This window comes from Ranitomeya variabilis, chromosome 3 (genome assembly GCF_051348905.1).
Source record: "Ranitomeya variabilis isolate aRanVar5 chromosome 3, aRanVar5.hap1, whole genome shotgun sequence".
NCBI lineage: Eukaryota > Metazoa > Chordata > Amphibia > Anura > Dendrobatidae > Ranitomeya > Ranitomeya variabilis.
In genome coordinates, this window is record NC_135234.1 from 620,090,406 (window position 1) to 620,109,445 (window position 19,040).

The following is a 19,040-nucleotide window of genomic DNA, read 5'->3' on the forward strand; positions in this document are numbered from 1 at the left end:
CTGTTTAAATGGGGCTGGTCCCAGATTTGGAAACCCCTTCTTTTTGTCACCCGCTTTCTGGAGGATGTCATCCAGGGTTTCCCCAAATAAGAAGTTTCCCTCGCAAGGTATAGAACACAGCTTCAACTTTGTTTGGAGATCCCCTGGCCAGCTTTTAAGCCAAAGGGTCCTTCTGGCCGCGTTGGAGAGGGCAGCGGCTTTGGATGTTAGACGCACTGAGTCCGCTGAGGAGTCTGCTAGGAAAGCTGCTGCAGCTCTAATTGCAGGGATTGAGTCTAATAATTTATTCCTGGGTGATCCGTCCTTGATCTGGCTTTCCAACTGGTCAACCCATACCATTAAAGACCTGGAGGTGCAGGTTGCCGCGACTGCAGGTCTCAGGCTACCCCCAGCCGATTCCCAAGCCCCTTTGAGAAAGGTATCTGCTTTTTTGTCTAAGGGGTCTTTGAGGGTACCCATATCCTCAAATGGGAGCGCAAATTTTTTTGAAGCTTTGGCTACTGCCACGTCCAATTTGGGTGCCTTGTCCCAAGAAGTGGACGCTTCATCATCGAAGGGATATTTTCTTTTCAGCGAGGGTACTGAAGAATTTTTTCTGTCTGGTTTCTCCCATTCTTTTTTGATTAGAGTCTGGACATTGGAGTTTAACGGAAAAGCTCTCCGCTTTTTTTGTGTCAGACCTCCAAACATGATGTCTTGAGCCGTTTTATCAGGCCTGGGATCCTCAACCCCCATGGTGGCCCTGACGACTTTAACTAAAGCGTCCACTTCCTCTAATGGGAAACAGTGACGGCCCGAATCTTCATCAGAGGAAGATAGGGAGGATTTGGAATCATCAGAGTCCGCGTCCTCAGATGAGGATCGGACAGAGTGAGCATATACCGTCTCCTTCGCCTTTTCCTTCCCTTTTTTGGAGGATAACAGGGCATTCTGAACTTCTGATCTAATTATATTTTTAAGTTCAGAGGCAAAGTCAGGGGTTTCTTCACACAATAGATGCTGGATACAGGATTTACAAAGCTTTTTTCCCCAAGTTACCGGCAAAGCTTTGTTACATGTGGGGCAGACTCTATTTTTCTTTTTCTCCAGGCTCTTCTTACCCTAGTAAGGGAGAAGAGGGAGCCCTATTATAGGAGTGTATACTTTCACGAAGATCACTCACCATTCAGATGTGAAGGCAGGTACCGGTTCTGGAAGAGGGCCGGGATCTGGTAGTGGAGTCTCCTGAGGAGGGGAGTTAGTCCTTGCAGCAGATCTGCTGTGCTGTGTGGATCGACTGCTTGATCCACTTCTTCTGGAGCTCTTTGGGTCATTTTTCTTATGCTGCTGCTGCCTGGGTGGCAGCTGCTGGGAATCGCTGTCCTCCATAATGAAAGGGAGATGGTGCACTTAGTTGTCGCACTATCTCCCTTTTTGAATCCGGCGCTCCCCCGGCGTTCTTCCTCATTTCCGGTCCTGCGCACATCCCCGGGAGAGGAGATATTACCGCGCATGCGCGCGGGGACGACCCGGAAGTTGATGCCGCATTTCCGGAGCGGCGGCCATCTTTCTTCACCCAGAGCGTGCAGCAGCCTGCACCGAAGCTCCGGGTGACCAGCGCCCCTTTGTCCATCGGAGTCCGGCGGCGGCCTCTCCCCCGCACACCCTGGAGAACCCCTCGGTCCCAGCGGTGGCGGCTTCGGGTGCCGGACACGCCGCGGCAGGAGCCTCCTCGCTGCCGGAACTCGGCTGCCCGGTCCCGGTCCTTGGATACGACGTCTTCTTTGCAGGTACTGCCGAAGAGAGGTTCCCCGTCAGGGACAGGAAACCAACTGATGCGAGGGAGAGGTACCGCCCTTATGTATCTGTAGGTTTCCTGTCCCTGAAGGGCGGATCCCCTCTCTCCGTAGTGCTGTCATGGGGGACCGAGAAAGTCACAATTTTATTCGGACATAATTACAGCAAAAACAGCGGAGAGTGTAGAAAAAAGCGGACAACGGCACACTTGGACCCGTTGAAGTGCTGAGGCACGAAACGGCCGTTGTCCGCTTTTTTCTACACTCTCCGCTGTTTTTGCTGTAATTATGTCCGAATAAAATTGTGACTTTTGCATACACGGGTAAGTGCACTTTTTTCACTTTTTCTGGACTGTAACCATAAACATCATCAGGTTAAGACAAAAGAAATTTTAAAAACTGAAAAAAAAAGTAGTTTTTTTTAATGAAATAACTTTTTACCATTCTATAGGTTTACAGTAGAAAAAGGGTATGAAATAACGAGCATTTCCTTATGTACATTTGTGCATACTCCATGTCTGAACAAAAACATACATGGCAAGCAAATAAGTTTATATACAAACAGTGGCACCAACTTGGATACAAAAATAATAGTAACTTCTGCAGTGATGGGTTTCACATTTAAACTATACGAGTCTACGGTTACTGATATTACGCTATGCAGGCCTCCATCTCCATGTACACACCGACGTTCTGTATAGCATACGTCACTCCAATAATTGACCAATACTGGATATAGCTTCAGTTTATGAGGAGGTATGAGAAGTCCAGACTCTACATAAGAAAGCATTAGTCAGAGTCACTGCTGCTGCTGGAGGAATCTGTAGACATTACTTCCACGTCATCTTCATTTTCTTTGTTGGGCCCTAAAGATTCCATTAAGAAGTCATTGCTGTGGTTTGGAGGCAGCATGTTCATTGAAATATCATTAGTTTGCCAAGGGTATTGTGGAGCCAGGACATCTAAAAATGTAAAAGACAAGTATAAATATGGAGTGCTTCTGTACATAGACTGAAAAATGCCTTTTAGGCTAGGTCCTCATAACAATGTGTGTCTCATGACAGCAACTGTAGGGAAAGTTGTGCGACAAACTTTTTTTGTCATTTGCAGTCACAAATATTTTAGAGCTCCGATTCTTTTGCTGTAACTAAAACAACAGAGCTGCAGAGAAGTCACACGTGAATCGCATGTAACACACATTCAAGTCTATGGAAACATTTGTGTCTGTCACAGAAGGTCGCACCATAGGAAATCCAATTTTACAATGTGTGACTGATTTCAGTGTTGCACGAAACATGTAGCCTTTTCTTTGTAAAATATTATCCCCCACCCCTGATCAGTTTGCAAGCTATAGACATTTTTTTAATCCATGCTATAGGTTTGAGCTTTAGCTAGGTATACGAGTATAGAATGGATCTGGCCACATCCAGCCCTCTGGCTGTTCCAATCTGGCTTGTGGACCGAGGTAGTACCACATGGGCCGCACCATACCCTTGCCCGCAGTCCGTCTGCTCCCCCCTCCCAATAATACATCCATCTGCTTCCTCAGGAGGCTGTGTGGCCTTATACTGTATGTATAGAGAGAGAGGCTATGTGACGGCTCATAGTGTGTTTGAAAGTTTTCACATTCAAATCTGACTATAGCAAAGAAGCCTTTTCAAGTTTCACAACAATAAAACAAAATTACCCGGAAGTCTTCCAGCTGCCAAGGCATCCCCGGGTAAATGACCATTGACGCCATTTGTAGGAAGGTTACTCATCTGTCCCAATAAGCCACTCCTCATTTCAAGATCTGTGGGGTACGGCCGGCGAGGATCCCCTATAAATAAAGAAGGAATATATATGTACAACTAAGATGGCAACCAAGTCTAAAGGTACCTTCACACGAAACGACTTTACAACGAGAACGACAACGATCCGTGACGTTGCAGCGTCCTGGATAGCGATATCGTTGTGTTTGACACGCAGCAGCGATCTGGATCCTGCTGTGATATCGCTGGTCGTTGAATAAAGTTCAGAACTTTATTTGGTCATCAGACCGGCGTGTATCGTCAGGTTTGACACCAAAAGCAACGATACCAGCGATGTTTTACGCTGGTAACCAGGGTAAACATCGGGTTACTAAGCGCAGGGCCGCGCTTAGTAACCCGATGTTTACCCTGGTTACCAGCGTAAAAGTAAAAAAAACAAACAGTACATACTCACCTGCGCGTCCCCTGCCGTCCGCTTCCTGCTCTGACTGAGCGCCGGCCCTAAAGTGAAAGTAAAAGCACAGCGGTGACGTCACCGCTCTGCTGTTAGGGCCGGCGCTCACACAGTACAGGAAGCGGACGCTGGGGGACCCGCAGGTGAGCATGTACTGTTTGTTATTTTTACTTTTACGCTGGTAACCAGGATAAACATCGGGTTACTAAGCGCGGCCCTGCGCTTAGCAACCCGATGTTTACCCTGGTTACCCGGGGACCTCGGCATCGTTGGTCGCTGGAGAGCGGTCTGTGTGACAGCTCTCCAGCGACGCTGCAGCGATCGGCATCGTTGTCGCTATCGCTGCAGCGTCGCTTCGTGTGAAGGTACCTTACAAATAATATGTATAAATGGAATATCAAAGTAAAACAAAACTGAATGAAAATAAATCAAGGGCCCGATTCATGAAAGCTTTTACACCACAATTCTTGCGTGAAAAGCTTTGAAAAGTTGCAAAGTTTTGGCCCAATGCAAGGCTACGCTTAAACGATGTGAATCTTTGCATTTTCGCCAAGACTCAACAAAGCAGGCGTAGCTGGGGTGGGACAGGGGAGTAGTCAAAGTCAAAGCGCTCACGATGCCCCAAATCTTACTCCAGTAAGAGTAACTGAAGGTTTGTGACGAGGCGCACACCACCTTCCAGACGCTCCTGATAAGATGTGTGCGTTATACACGTCAGTCTTAAAGAAGCATTTTTGAGTAGGATGTTGTGCCAAATTCATTAAAGGGAACCTGTCATCCCCAAAATCGAAGATGAGCTAAGCCCACCATCATCAGGGGCTTATCTACAGCATTCTGGAATGCTGTAGATAAGCCCCAGTTGTAAGATGAGAAAAAGAGGTTAGATTATACTCACCTGAGGGGGCAGTCCGATCCGATGGGCGTAGCGGTCCGGGCCGGGGCCTCCCATCTTCATCAGATGACGTCCTCTTCTTGTCTTCATGCTGCGGCTCTGGAGTAGGCGTACTTTGTCTGCCCTGTTAAGAACAAAGTACTACGGGCCTCTCTGACCTTTCAAGGCGCTTGCGCACTGCAGTACTTTGCTCTGCCCTCAACATTGCATCGTAAGAAGATGGGAGGCCCCAGACCGGATCGCGGCGCCCATCAGACCAGAGCACAGCAGCCAGAATGCTGTAGATAAGCCTCTGATGCTGGTGGGCTTAGCTCATCTTCGATTTTGGGGGTGGTAGGTTCCCTTTAAGAAGCGTGCAATACTTCATGAATGCACCACATCTTCAGTGGCATGCTCCTTGCTAGAAATACTACTCCAGTCAGGGGTTGGAGAAATATTTCTGACTTAATAAATTGTCACTATTGATAAATTTGATGAATGTTGCAAAGCTGTCCCACCCTGGCTCCTCCACAGCTCGGCCCATTTTGAAGGAGCTGTCCAACACTGGTAAGAAAGCGGCAAAAGTTGGAACATTTTTGCACAGCTCAGCGTTGCACAGAAATTTTTACATCAGTTTTCAGATGTAAACACTGATTAATCCAGGCCATAGGGGTATGGCATAATGCATAATTAATGAGGATTCCAGGGCTGTCTTTGGACATACATTTGCCCCACAATAGTAGGTAAACCTGCCAGGTGATACACATTGCCCAAACTTCTGTACACGTAACATAAATCACAGACTGCGACATTGCAGATTTTTAGATTTTTACGATGAAACATTGCAGTGCTTCAACTTTGAAAACCCGTCCGATAACTATGCACCTTGTCTGATGAGTCCAAGAGTCTGTTCCCCAGCAGCTTCTTACTACCTCACTACCATATACTGTCAGGTCTCTTCCTATTTGTGTGTGTAGGGAGAGATCTGTCGGCCATGGGGAGTGGGAACCTGCCTCAGGATAGTCACCGGTAGGATTATCTAAGAAAGTTTTCTCAGAGTAAATCATACACAGTTGCAATCAAGCAGTCAGTGTCTGATTCATGCTGCCAGTGTTTTTTTACCTGTTAAGGGTCCCTTTAAATAGCTGTCTTTTAAATGGCTGGCCAACTAAATGATACTTTATTATTATGCTTTTTTAAGCAAATCACAATTCGGGGCACAAAAACAAAAATACAAACGACAATCAAGTGAATATAGTCTAAAAAAGAATGTTTTTACCTGGGACCCACGTCAGGGGAGCACACACCGCATTGCTTGCACTAATTCGATGAGCGTACTTGATCAACTCTTCAGACGAGATGGAGCCTTAGCATGACAAAAGAAAACGTGCACAAGACATCAGATCACACACACAGACTCTTTTGTAAAAATATACTTTTCATGTATAGTAGACCCATATTAACCTGTGTGAAACACACAAGTAATAGTATGTGACAGTTGCACAGTCTTAAAAAAAAATGCTTATGTCACAAAATAATATGATAGGATATTTTCCCACTAAAAACAAAAAAGAGACAGAAAAAGCTGACTGTTTAATTTGAGATGTGTATTGGAATCCAGACTTCACCAACTATTTTTATTTTGGGAGACAGCTCCGTTCAGATCTGTGGCAGAACCATGTCACTTGCCACAGTCAATCTGCAGGAGCCCACGACACGACAACCAGGAAGGCAGAGGAGTGGTGCGTTCCTGAAGACAACACTCCTCTAAGAGGGTATTCCCATCTTGTAAATTGATGGCACATTGTTAGCTTATACCACCCCAGTACAGATCGGTGGAGGTCTGACCTACTGGTCCTCATTGATCCTGCTGTGCAGTAAAATTCATTCTCAATCAGAGAGGGCCCCAAAGGCCAGAAGTCAACTGATCATAAAATAATGGCATACTAGTGAAATGCCACCACCTTTTACTATGGAAATTAACTGCATCCAGTTCATGATTTATTTTTCATTTTTGAGCTTCAAAAATTTCCTCCTCTTTTAGCAAGTCAAGCTGATGTTATTAATAACATTTTGGGGTAGACATTTTGATTGCTTATTATTGAGATATGCAGCTACTGAAAAACAGCAATTCTGACACCTCAATTTTTTTTCTCATTACAGAATTTACTAGAAGGTTAACCCTTTTACTTCACCCCCGGACCATTTTCCTTTATTAATATAATCAAACTCACAGAAAGAATATGGGTCCCATATAATAAAAAATACAATCCAAGTGATTTAATGTATTTACCCATAAAGTAACCGGATGATCGGTGTATACTCCCAATACACATAAGAAACAATGAAAAAATGGAGTTCCATACACGAAAAATAGATTAAAAAGATATACATTTTATTACAAATGATGCTACACAATTTATCACAAATTTAACACAACCATAGAACAAAAAGGAGACACTAGTAAGAGACAAGTAGGTCCCAGGCATAAAGATTAATAATATAAACCATCAACATGGTACTAATCTGAAACACTGTAAACTTTGCTGACACCCAATGTAAATGCTATGTAAGTGCTTCAAAAATGTCCTCCTCTTCTTGTTTTTAGCAAGTCAAACTGATGTTAATATCATTTTGGGGTAGACATTTTGATTGCTTATTATTGAGACATGCAGCTACTGAAAAACAGCAATTCTGACACCTCAATTTTTTTTCTCATTACAGAATTTACTATTCAGGTTAACCCTTTTACTTCACCCCCGGACCATTTTCCTTTATTTTTGTTCCTCCCCTTCTTCCAAGAGCAATAATGTTTTTTATTTTTCTGGCAATTTAGGAATTTGAGGGATAGTTTTTTTGCGGGACACGTTGTACTTTCTTTTTTACAAATTTTTAATAAGATTTTAGGTAGATAACAGATATAATGTATGGTGAAAAACAGTAATGCAAAAGTCGGGGGTCGTCTTATACGCCGGGTGCCGTCTTGTACGCCGAGTGCAGACACCAATGTGTATATGGTGGGTGGGGGTGGAGTGGTCCCGATGACGAAGAGGGGGCGTCTCACAGGAAAGTGTGAGTGGAGTATCCCCCATTACCTCATTGTAGCTGCAGCATGGGGTCTCTGTGCTGGGGAGAGGCGGCAGCTGCTGCTCCTCTTTGTGCCGCATGGGTGCTGTGCTGTGGGGCAGTGGCCGCCGCCGCTCCCCAGCACCCCACACTGCAGCTACAATGAGGTAATGGGGGATACTCCACTCACACTTTCCTGTGAGATGCCCCCTCTTCGTCATCAGGACCACTCCCCCCCAAAAGGCACATTAGTCACCGGCCCTATAAGACGACATACGGCATATAAGAAGACCCCCGACTTTTAAGATTTTATATTTTAACTGGAAAAGTTGGGGGGTCGTCTTATACGCCCAGTCGTCTTATATGCCGGTAAATACGGTAAATGAAGGAACTGTAGGGGGGGACGAACTCCTGGAGAGGTGGGGTAGGGGTAGAAGAGGAGAAGGAGGGAAGGGAGGCGGAGAGAGGAGACCTAACAAGCCTCCTAGTTGAAAGTATTTTGTGCAGAATTGTTGGTGGTAACTGCCTTTAAGCTAAGAGGCGGGGTGGCGCTAGGGGTGTGGTTAGTAAATGCCAGCCAAGGCAGCCAAACTTTCTGGAATCCGTGAACTATGTAAATATGGCTGATTATTTTTCTTAAAAATACTCAATTATGGGTTATCTGTGTGAAGGCGTGGCACACCACCGTGAGACCTCACGCCATGCCTGCACACATGAATGAAGATTAATACAGATTACCCATTAAAGAATATTTCTGAAAAAAAGCCTTTATAAAGGCCTAAAAGCCAAAACGTTAGTACGAATTCTGTCTAATACGGGCTCAATAAATTCTACCGATATTAGAAAGATTATGTTTGTTCCAAAGGTGGTTCTTCCTACCATTACAATTTTTCCTTGGAGCACCCATTTATTAGAGTGGTGCAGAGCCATTTACATCTATTTTTCATTTTTTCTTTAAACATACAGCCATGAGAGAAATTGATCAGGGAAGTTCAATTTACGCACCACCACAAATAAGTGGGCCCATGAGACCGAGCCAAAGGCCTTTTTAAAGTCAAGCGATAAAGCATGCTTGTCACACTGTGTTGCTTGCAGTGATGCAGGAGATGAGAAACCATTCGTGTATTGTCGGACGCTTGCCTATGGGGTACAAAGGCAACTTGATCTTTATGTATAAGGGATCCCAACCCAGAGTTCAGACGCAGCCATCATTATTAAAGATATGGGTCTGTAGTTTGACCATATTGTATGGTCAGTTTGGCTGGGGAATCATGGCTATAGCTCCTGATAACGAGGCTGCACCTAGCTTTTGTCAGTCTCTCAGAGAGCAGAAATAACTAGGGGCTAAGAATGGGTGCGTACTATTTGTAGTGAAGGGCTGTGAAGCAATCGGGGCCAGGTTTATTTAGTCTTAATTGACAGACAGCTGTCTCTAGTTCAGTAGGGAAAATGGCTCGATTTAGGAGACTAATGAAGGTGGGGCCGAGGGCTGGAAGAGGAATAGAGTTGAGGAAAGCATTTATCATTTGTGGGTTGCTAGGGGGAAAGATATTGTACAGTTGTTTGAGCGGCTATTGAAACAGGTGGGTAATTTATTGTGGGTTAGATGTGATACCAGTGTTCGTGCGTAGTCTTATTGGTGTGTGTAGTACCGGGAGACATTTTAGGCGAAGAGCGAGATTGGAATTGCCTTCATTATTTAGGTTATAGAAGCGCTGCTGAGACTACAGAGGGGCTCGACTTGAATTCTCAGAAAGGCTTGAATTTGACAATTCTGATTCACGCCAGAATTATGGGGTAAACAATTTTAAAAATCGCCCCCTTTGTCTCTATACTGCAATATTGCACATACTGGCATTCTATGAAGCCTAGCCATAAGGGGACAAAGAGGTCAGCCATGAAAGCCTTCAGCACTATCCCGACTGCCATGACAACCCGTGATTATGTTGTGAGGGGCCGATGGGAGCAGATGAATGAGCACACTGTTGATCACACAATTCAACTGCCACTGTCAGTGATTGACACCAGGATCTAACTAGTTAAAAAGTACCAAATGGAACAACGTTTGGCTGCTGCTGTTATAGCAAGATGTAGGCTGTGCATCCCATCCTGCAACTCACGGCTATGGTGTGCCCTCAGCACCTAAGCCGGCTCCTTACACCGCCAGCCAACATGTGACATACTATTACATCATATCATGGAGTTTAAATAGAGGTCAAGAAACTGTAAAACAAAAACTAATATCTGTGTGACGCCCCAGGGTCCTGGTTGTCACAGTGGCATTGCTTTCCTCACGGGGAGTGATGTCAAGCTTGGAAGGGATGGAGGATTCCTTTTAACAGGTAATTAGCACATACAACACAATTCTGAATTCAGGCCAGAAGGGGGGAGCTCTACACCCAAAATCAGGGGAGCTGCTCTCGCTTCGGTTGGGAGGAGGAGTTAGTTGCTAGGCAGTAAGGAAGACTTAGTGAGTTGTTGCCGGACAGAAGGGCGGGTGAGGGGCCGTACAGCCTAAGGTGCTGTAGCTCCTAGATAGCGAGATACAGAAGGAAGAACAGCCTTTAGCTAACATGCCAGAGAGCGAAGCACAGGAGAGTGACAACAGGGGAGAATAGCTGGGACTGGGCTACATCCCTGATTGAGCACCGACACCGGTAGCCAGAAGACCAAGGCTTTTGTGGGACTCTAAGACACATAGCAGAAACCGGCAGGACAGCTGGATTATACATCACCTGTTCGCCCTAACACCCAGGGGAGACAGTAAGACAAGCCCGGGTCGTGATAGAGACCCTGTAAAAAGGCTTGAGTCACCTGCCATACGGTTTTGTGTCCCAGTTCAACAAAGGGCAGAGATAACTGAAAGGGCCTTGCTACAAAGCCATAGGCAGTAAGGGACTATAAAAACACAGCGCTAGAAGGAAGACTTTTAATTTCACCTGATAAATCTGGACTCTGAACTCGCTTTCAAGCTGGCCGGACCCTGCCTGTAACTGTGATCTGGTGCCCTGGACTGTGGCTGCCTGCTCCCATCAGTAAACCAGGTAAAAAGACTGCACACCTGTGTCCTTCGTTCTTTACTGCACCACTCACCATCCTCCATCTATTCACCAGGAGCCCTGGGGACCTACTTCACTTGTGGAAAGTTATACCATCCGGCTGCCACATCACCACCCCAGAGGACCCCTTTAAGCAGCGTTGGTCATCCCTGACCGAATACCACAGGTGGCGTCACAAACTTTTATTATTTCACAAACCCCTTTAAAGACTTTCCTTTTAACATGGGCGCCCAGGGCCACGGACCGGGTCACCGCCGTGACACGCCCCCTTAAAGTAACGGACCCGGTACCGAGTACCCCACTACCCTGACGGGCGACTCATTTTCCTTACTAATTCTTTGCTACATGAAGGAGCCAAACCTAGTCTTTCTTGTATGCAAACTATATAATGGACATAACTCCGTGATTTACCATCACGGCATGTCACAGGGACAAAGGAGATTTAAATGACCAGCCCATCTCTATATCATATGAGCATGACTGGCTATCACTTCATATTAAGTCATACAGTTTACAAAAAAGGTTCAGGAAGAGTGACATTCAGCAGCTAAGACACACAAAGCAAAAAAGATCATTTTAAAATGTAGAGAATAAAAACGTTAAAGTTGAAATAATTTGTTCTTATCTTATTCAATGCAAAACAAGTTTAAATCACCTAGATCTTACTATTCCTGGAAATAGTTAGCAAAGCAAAATCACGCTAACACTACAATGATTATGATGGCCATAGAGTTCTGTTATTGTTCATGGAATATAATACAGAGCAATCGTCATCTACTTCTATACACAGCACTTATAACATTAAAGGGAATCTGTCACCCCCAAAATCGAGGGTGAGCTAAGCCCACCGGCATCAGGGGCTTATCTACAGCATTCTGTAATGCTGTAGATAAGCCCCCGAAGTATCCTTAAAAAAAAAAAAAAGAGAGAGAAAAACAAGTTAGATTATACTCACCCAGGGGCGGTCCAGGGGCCTCCTATCTTCATCAGATGACATCCTCTTCTTGTCTTCAGGCTCCGGCGCAGGCGTACTTTACCCTGTTGAGGGCAGAGCAAAGTACTACAGTGCGCAGGAATCGGGAAAGGTCAGAGCGGCCCGGCACCTGCGCACTGCAGTACTTTGCTCTGCCCTCAACAGGGCAAAGTACGCCTGCGCCGCAGCCGCAGCGTGAAGACCAGGAGAGGACATCATCTGATGAAGATGGGAGGCCCCGGACCGAGACTCCCCGCCCAGGTGAGTATAATCTAACCTTTTTTTCTCATCTTTCAGGATACATTGGAGGCTTATCTACAGCCTTACAGAATGCTGTAGATAAGCCCCTGATGCCGGTGGGCTTACGTCACCCTCGATTTTGGGAGTGACAGATTCCCTTTAAAGCAGCACTCCAGCACTTTTTTTTATTGCAACGCTGGAGTGGTTCTTCTAACCTAAGTTCTCACCTTCCCAGATTTTAGTCTTATACAGTTATATGAAAAAGTTTGGGCACCCCTATTAATCTTAAGCTTAATGTTTTATAAAAATTGTTTTTTTTTGCAACAGCTATTTCAGTTTCATATATCTAATAACTGTTTTACACAGTAATGTTCTGCCTTGAAATGAGGTTTATTGTACTAACAGTAAATGTGCAATCTGCATTCAAACAAAATTTGACAGGTGCATAAGTATGGGCACCTCACCAGAAAAACAGGATTTTTGGTTGCTTACCGTAAAATCTGTTTCTCGGAGCCTTCATTGGGGGACACAGGAACCATGGGTGTATGCTGCTGCCACTAGGAGGCTGACACTATGCAAATAAAAAAGTTAGCTCCTCCTCTGCAGTGTACACCCCACCGACAGGAAGTAGGATATTCAGTTAGTGAGAAAGCAGTAGGAGAAGCAACGGAAGAATAATATAATAGCAATAATAATCTTTATTTATATAGCGCCAACAAAATTTAAGCAGCGCTTTACAGTTTAACAGTTTAAAACACTCAGAGCGTTCAAAGAACGCAAACGATAACAGTATAACACAATAAACAGAGCTGTTCAACTTGGGAGGGTGCTGTGTCCCCCAATGAAGGCTCCGAGAAACAGATTTTACGGTAAGCAACCAAAAATCCTGTTTTCTCTATCGCCTCTCATTGGGGGACACAGGAACCATGGGACGTCCCAAAGCAGTCCCTGGGGTGGGAACAGCAGAAAAACTCCATTCAGGTCGGAGGAATCACCACTGCCGTCTGCAAGATCCTTCCGCCTAGGCTGGCAACTGCTGAAGCACAGGTATGGAGCTTATAACCTTTGGCAACACCAGGTTGCCGCATAACGAAGATGTAGGGCGGATGCCCCATGGTGTACCGCCCAGGAGGCGCCCACTGCCCGGGGCAGAGTGAGTCTTAACACCAGGAGGAGTCACTCTGTTCTTGACCCGGTGAGCCTCCAGAAAGGCAGGTCTGATCCAGAGAAGAATCGTAACCTTGAAGGCCGGCAGGATTCTTGGCGTACCGTCTGGAATGACAGAAGGACAGTCCGTCTTCCTAAAGAAGGCGGGCCTAGACAAATAGATCCTCACCGCCCTGACCAGGTCTAGCCTGTTCAGCGAACGCCCCAGAGAATCAATCGGAGCAGGACAAAGGCGGAAAGGACGATCTTATTCAAGTAAAAGGAGGACACCACCCTGGGAAGAAAAGGCGACGAAGGCCGTAAAACTACCCTATCCTGGTGAATAACCAAGAAATGGGGCGACAGGAGAGAGCCACCAACTCCGAGACGCGTGGAGATGGCCACCAGAAACGCCACCTTGCAGGACAGGACAGTGAGGCTCATGGGGAGGCTCAAGGAGGGAACTCCACTGAGCCTCCAGACAAATTGAAGTCCCAGGGATCCACGGAGTGCGGTACGGGAGAGCCGCATGCGCCACTTGAAGAAAAGATCTGATCTGAGAACGGGACGGATATAAATCTTCGTACTGTGATAGCCAGTAGCTAAGGACTTCTGAAAGGGACTTCAGAAAGAGTGGAAAGGGTTGCTATCTGACCCTTCAGAGAACTAAGGGCAAGGCCAGCATCAAGTCCCACCTAGAGAAAACAGCCAAAATGGAAGGTTTCAACAGCAAAGCTGTTAACTTGAGCCACCAAGAACTCTGCGGCAGATGAACGATCTCAGCGAACCAGAACTTTCTGGGCCAATCTGGTGCGGTCAGAATGACCGGCACCCCCTCCGTATTGATATTCAACCGCCTGGGAAGAAAGGGAAGGGATGAACAGAAAGGGAAATACAAATTGCGACCCAGGAATGGTCAAAGTATCGGTATCCACAACAAGAGGATCGCGGACTTGGTGGAACCTTCCTAAGTAGCTGGATTGCCAGGAGATCCGTGTTCGGAGTTCCTCATCAAAGGCAAAAGACCTCCTGAAGCAGTGGCAGAGAAAACACTGCGGCCTAGTTGTCCACGCCGGGGATATGCACTGCGGAAAGTGCCGAAAAACAGTCACCTCTGCTCAGAGGAGGATCTTGGATACCTCCGCCATTGCCAAGAGACTGAGTCTCTCCCTGGCGATTGACATAAGCCACAGCCGAGGCATTGGACGTCTGAATTCTGACTGGCAGACCCCTAAGAAGCCTTTCCCAGTGACTCAGGGATAGAGGAAAGGCCCCTATCTCAAGGGTGTCGATCGGTGGAGAGGACTCTTGCTCCGACCAACGCCCCCTTCAAAGACGGATGGCGAGAAAAACGCACCCCAGCCAGGAAGGCTGGTGACCGTCGTCACCACCTGCCTTGGGAGGACCGAACCTGGGGAATGAGAGGGGATGACAGCCACCAGTTGAGAGGCTATTGGAATCGGACGGAAAGTCGGATCGGAGGATCTAGAGACAGTACAGACGTGTCCCACTGAGGAAGGATGGTCTGCTGAAGAGGACTCAAGTGAAACAGCGCAAAAGAGAACGCTTACGGAGCTGTCACCATGCATCACAGGACCGTCAAAGCTGAACGGAAGGAAGACAGCCGAGGGCCCTGCAGAGAGCGAACTCCGTATGGAGAATTGCCCGCTTCTCAAGAAGAAAAACCCCGGCGGAGTCGAACAACATGCCTAAGAGGACGAGACGCTGACTCGGAACAAGACAACACTTTGTTCTGTTGGCCAGCCACCAGAAACGGGACAGGGAGTCGAGGACGATGGTCAGACTCTCCTGGGCCTGAGAGAGGGGCAGAGGCTTGATGAGGATGACTTCAAGGTATGGAATGAGCACTAGGCCCCTGATCCTCAAGGAAAATCAGGACATGGAGCAAGGCATTTTGGATATCCATGGAGCACAGGAATTCCTGTGGGTCCATGGAAGCCAGGACTGAACAGAGGAACTTCATCCTGAAATGCCGCAGGCGGAACCCTCTGTTCACTAACTTCAGAGACAGAGTGGGTCAAACTGCACCGCTCTTCTACGGCACTACAAGCAGGTTTGAATAGAAACCTGTGAAGCATACCTGCCGTGGGACGGAAACAATAACCGTCCGAACAAAGAAGGAAGATAATGGACGCGAAGAAACCTGGGATCAGAGGAGGATTTTTAAAGGGCAGGATTCGAAGAAGCGATTCCGGGTCGCGAAGTGAACCCCATCTTGTATCCAGAGGATACCACCTCACTGATCTAAGCGTCCTCCATCGAAGCCAGTCCAAACATCCCTGAAAAAGGCAGGAGATGCCCGCCAAAACTGGAAGAAACGTTGAGCCATTAGCACGAGTTATGCCGAGGAAGATCTGCCAGGTCTAGACTTGGTGGACTAACCATGGGAGTTGCGGGAATGCCGGGAAGGAGTAGGCTTAAAGGAAGCCTTTTTTCTAGCCAAATGAGATCGCAGTCTGTGTTAGCTAGAGGAAACTTCCGACGCCGCAAAACAGCGAAAGGACAAAGGGAACTCGTGCCTCCCGTGGCGTCATTAATAATTTGTTCCAGCATGTGGCCAAAGAAACAGGCCCCTTGGAAGGGGAGGTTGGTAAGGGACTTCTTGAAGACAAGTCCGCCTGCTGTGTGTAGAGCCCAATATTCAGTCGGATGGCCACCATATTGCTGGACGCATGAGATGCACAAGCCGCGCATCTAGGAGGCAGGTACCAAATATTTCCCTGCACAGGAAATCTGGTCCGACAGGTCAGCTAGCTCCCCCGGAGGAGCTGCAGCCGGGGTGCTCTTACAAGGCTGTTTGGTCCATCTATCTATGGACCTTGAGACCCAGGTAGAGGCAATGGCCGAAGCACAAAGTAGAAGCAGCCGTTTCAAAGGCTGATTTATCCAGCGATTCAATAATTGTATCCTTGGAACCCCTGCCAAGTTGTAGACAGACTGGGAACTGACGAGTCCAGAATTGCCCGCTTCCTGCCAAGGAATCAGTCCAGTTCGCAATGAGCTCAGGGGAAAAGGAATATAGGCTGCCGAGACGCTTCCCTGTCTGAAAGCATCTGGTATGGCTCGCATTACCCCTGGCAAGTACCGCCACAAATTCAGTGTGTGGGGCCAAGACCTTAACAATAAGGTTGTGTACCTGTAAGTGAAACTAAGTCTGAAACTTCCTCTGCAAACATGACCGAGGAAGCCCATCTCTCTCTCGAGAGGGAGGAGGATCAGAAAGAGGGATCCCACCGGTCCAGACTGGAGGGCAAGATGGAGCGGGAAATAAAGGTGTCAGACGTCCATGGGGCTGATGGTAGACGTCCTCGTCTCCTCCAACCGACAGGCTCTGGAGGGCGAGTGGGTGGGGAATGGAGCTGGGACCGAACTTCTAAGCACGCTTGTGTGCTAGGATCATGGTCCTGCTGTCGGATCTATGAGGATACGGGTGAGGACATGCCGAACTCATAGTCCATAATGTGAGATTACAGGTGTGACTGTTCACCCTGTATCCCTTGCTCTGTATCTCATGTGGCCTGGTTTGAACAAGTCTGGACGGAGAAAACCTGTGACCCACTAGCAACTGCGGCCAGGCACGGACACCAAGGACGTGACATCCTGGAAAAGTCGGCCCCAGACTGAGACAGAAGGAAAAGCCCACCCGGGGATAGGGGTCTCAGTCTCACGCGGGGTAAGGACTCCTGGACAGGGAGTCGCTGCAGCTGACAAGAGGAAGCAGGAGGACAGGGATGCTCTCCTTACAGGATTAGGCCTGGGAGCAGACCCACTAAATGTGCCCGAAGGTTAGGGGAACAGGAGAGGGGAGCAATATGCTGCACAGCAGAGCTACTCACAGTAATGGCAGAGTCCTGTAGACTGCTCCCGGCTGTAGTTGCGACCGGCATCATGGCACAGGTCCAGGGCACCAGCGATGAGAAGGATGCAGGGGACCCGCTGGAGCGTGTGCTGGGGAAAAAAGGGCCCGGCTGCAGTCTGGATGAACCGCAGATGGTGACCGCTGAAAAAGGGCTCCTGGAACGTGTGCCCTGCTGCAAAGTGACGCCAAGCAGCGGCGTAGAAGTCATGGGCCCGGGAGCACCAAGATGGCGCCTGTGGGCGGGGAGTAAAGAGATTGTCAGGCGGGAGAAAGCCCGCCTGATGAAAGCGGAAGTGGATGGAGCGCGGCACCGGAAGTAGGCCCGGGTAGAAGCCGGGGCCTAAATTTGAGGCCGGTGGCCACCGGAAAGGGCCGCAGCGGTGGGAGAAGCGCGGAACGCCGGGAAAAAACGGCGCGGCCGCCGCGACAAGACGCACAGTGCGGCCACAAAGGAAAGCGTCGCAGCTACCTGTAAGGCCGCCGCGCTGGGACAGAAACAGTGCGGCCGCAGGGGGAAGCGGTGCGGCTGCCTGCACAGCCGCCGCGCCGGGACAAACACAGTGCGGCCATGGGGGAAGGAGCAGCGCGGTCGCCTGCAAGGCCACTGCGCCAGAGAACAGTGCGGCCGGCGAAGGAGCACGGCCGCCACCCGAACGGAGCGACAACCCCCCATGTGTCCCCGGGGGCCAATACACAATTGGAAGTAACGGGAAAACGCTGACCAGGCCAAGGCAGCCTGGAAAAAAATCCCAAGGGACCCCTAAACGACCACCCCGGAACTGAAGAGGGACTTAAAGACACTTTGAGGGTAGTGGTATGAAGGGATACTCACCTAAAACATCCCACGCCGTCCTTACTAACCTCAATCCGGGGAAAATATCAGACGTCCAGGGAGCTGTAATGGACGTCCTCGTCTCCTCCAACCGACAGGCTCTGGTGGGCGAGTGGGTGGGGGACGGAGCCAGGACCGGACTTCTAAGCACGCTTGTGTGCTAGGCTCTTGGTCCTGGAGAGGGATCTATGAGGATACGGGGTGGCAGTACACGCCGTACTCATAGTCCGTATGTGGGATTACAGGTGTGACTGTTCACCCTGTATCCCTCCGGAAAATCTGAAAAGGAACGACGCACATTGAGGTAGATAAGGGTCTAATGAAAGACCCGTGTCCACCTCCTACTGACACTAAGCTAAACTGAATATCCTACTTCCTGTCGGTGGGGTGTACACTGCAGAGGAGGAGCTAACTTTTTTATTTGCATAGTGTCAGCCTCCTAGTGGCAGCAGCATACACCCATGGTTCCTGTGTCCCCCAATGAGAGGCGATAGAGAAAGTGACATTAATATTTAGTAGATCCTCCTTTTGCAAAAATAACAGCCTCTAGTCACTTCCTGTAGCTTTTATTGAGTTCCTGGATCCTGGATGAAGGTATTTTTGACTATTCCTCTTTACAAAACAATTCCAGTTCAGTTAAGTTTGATGGTCGCCGAGCATGGACAGTCCTCTTCAAATGTTCCCACAGATGTTCAATGATATTCAGGTCTGGGGACTGGGATGGCCATTCCAGAACAGTGTAATTGTTCCTCTGCATGAATGCCTGAGTAGATTTGTTGCGGTGTTTTGGATCATTGTCTTGCTGATAGATCCATCCCCTGCGTAACGTCAACTTTGTCACTGGTTCATGAACATTATTGTCAAGAATCTGCTGATACTGAGAGGAATCCATGCGTCCCTCAACTTTAACAAGATTCCCGGTGCCAGCAATGGCCTCACAGCCCCAAAGCATGATGGAACCTCCACCAAATTTTACTGTGGGTAGCAAGTGTT

At 47.9% G+C, this 19,040-nt stretch overlaps 1 protein-coding gene across 2 annotated transcripts in view; it reads right to left on the reverse strand.

Annotated features, from left to right (window-relative positions):
- Positions 1–2,178: 2,178 nt before the first annotated feature.
- The window catches only part of MED4 (mediator complex subunit 4), a 59,330-nt gene continuing 42,468 nt past the window's right edge, over positions 2,179–19,040 (reverse strand). For both annotated transcript variants that reach the window (XM_077297402.1, XM_077297401.1), the window contains 3 exons: positions 6,131–6,217; positions 3,463–3,594; positions 2,179–2,737 (listed from right to left, as the gene is read on the reverse strand). In XM_077297402.1, coding sequence (XP_077153517.1) covers positions 2,565–2,737; positions 3,463–3,594; positions 6,131–6,217 — 392 coding nt within the window. In that variant the 3' untranslated portion in view covers positions 2,179–2,564. The remainder of the gene's footprint in view (positions 2,738–3,462; positions 3,595–6,130; positions 6,218–19,040) is intronic.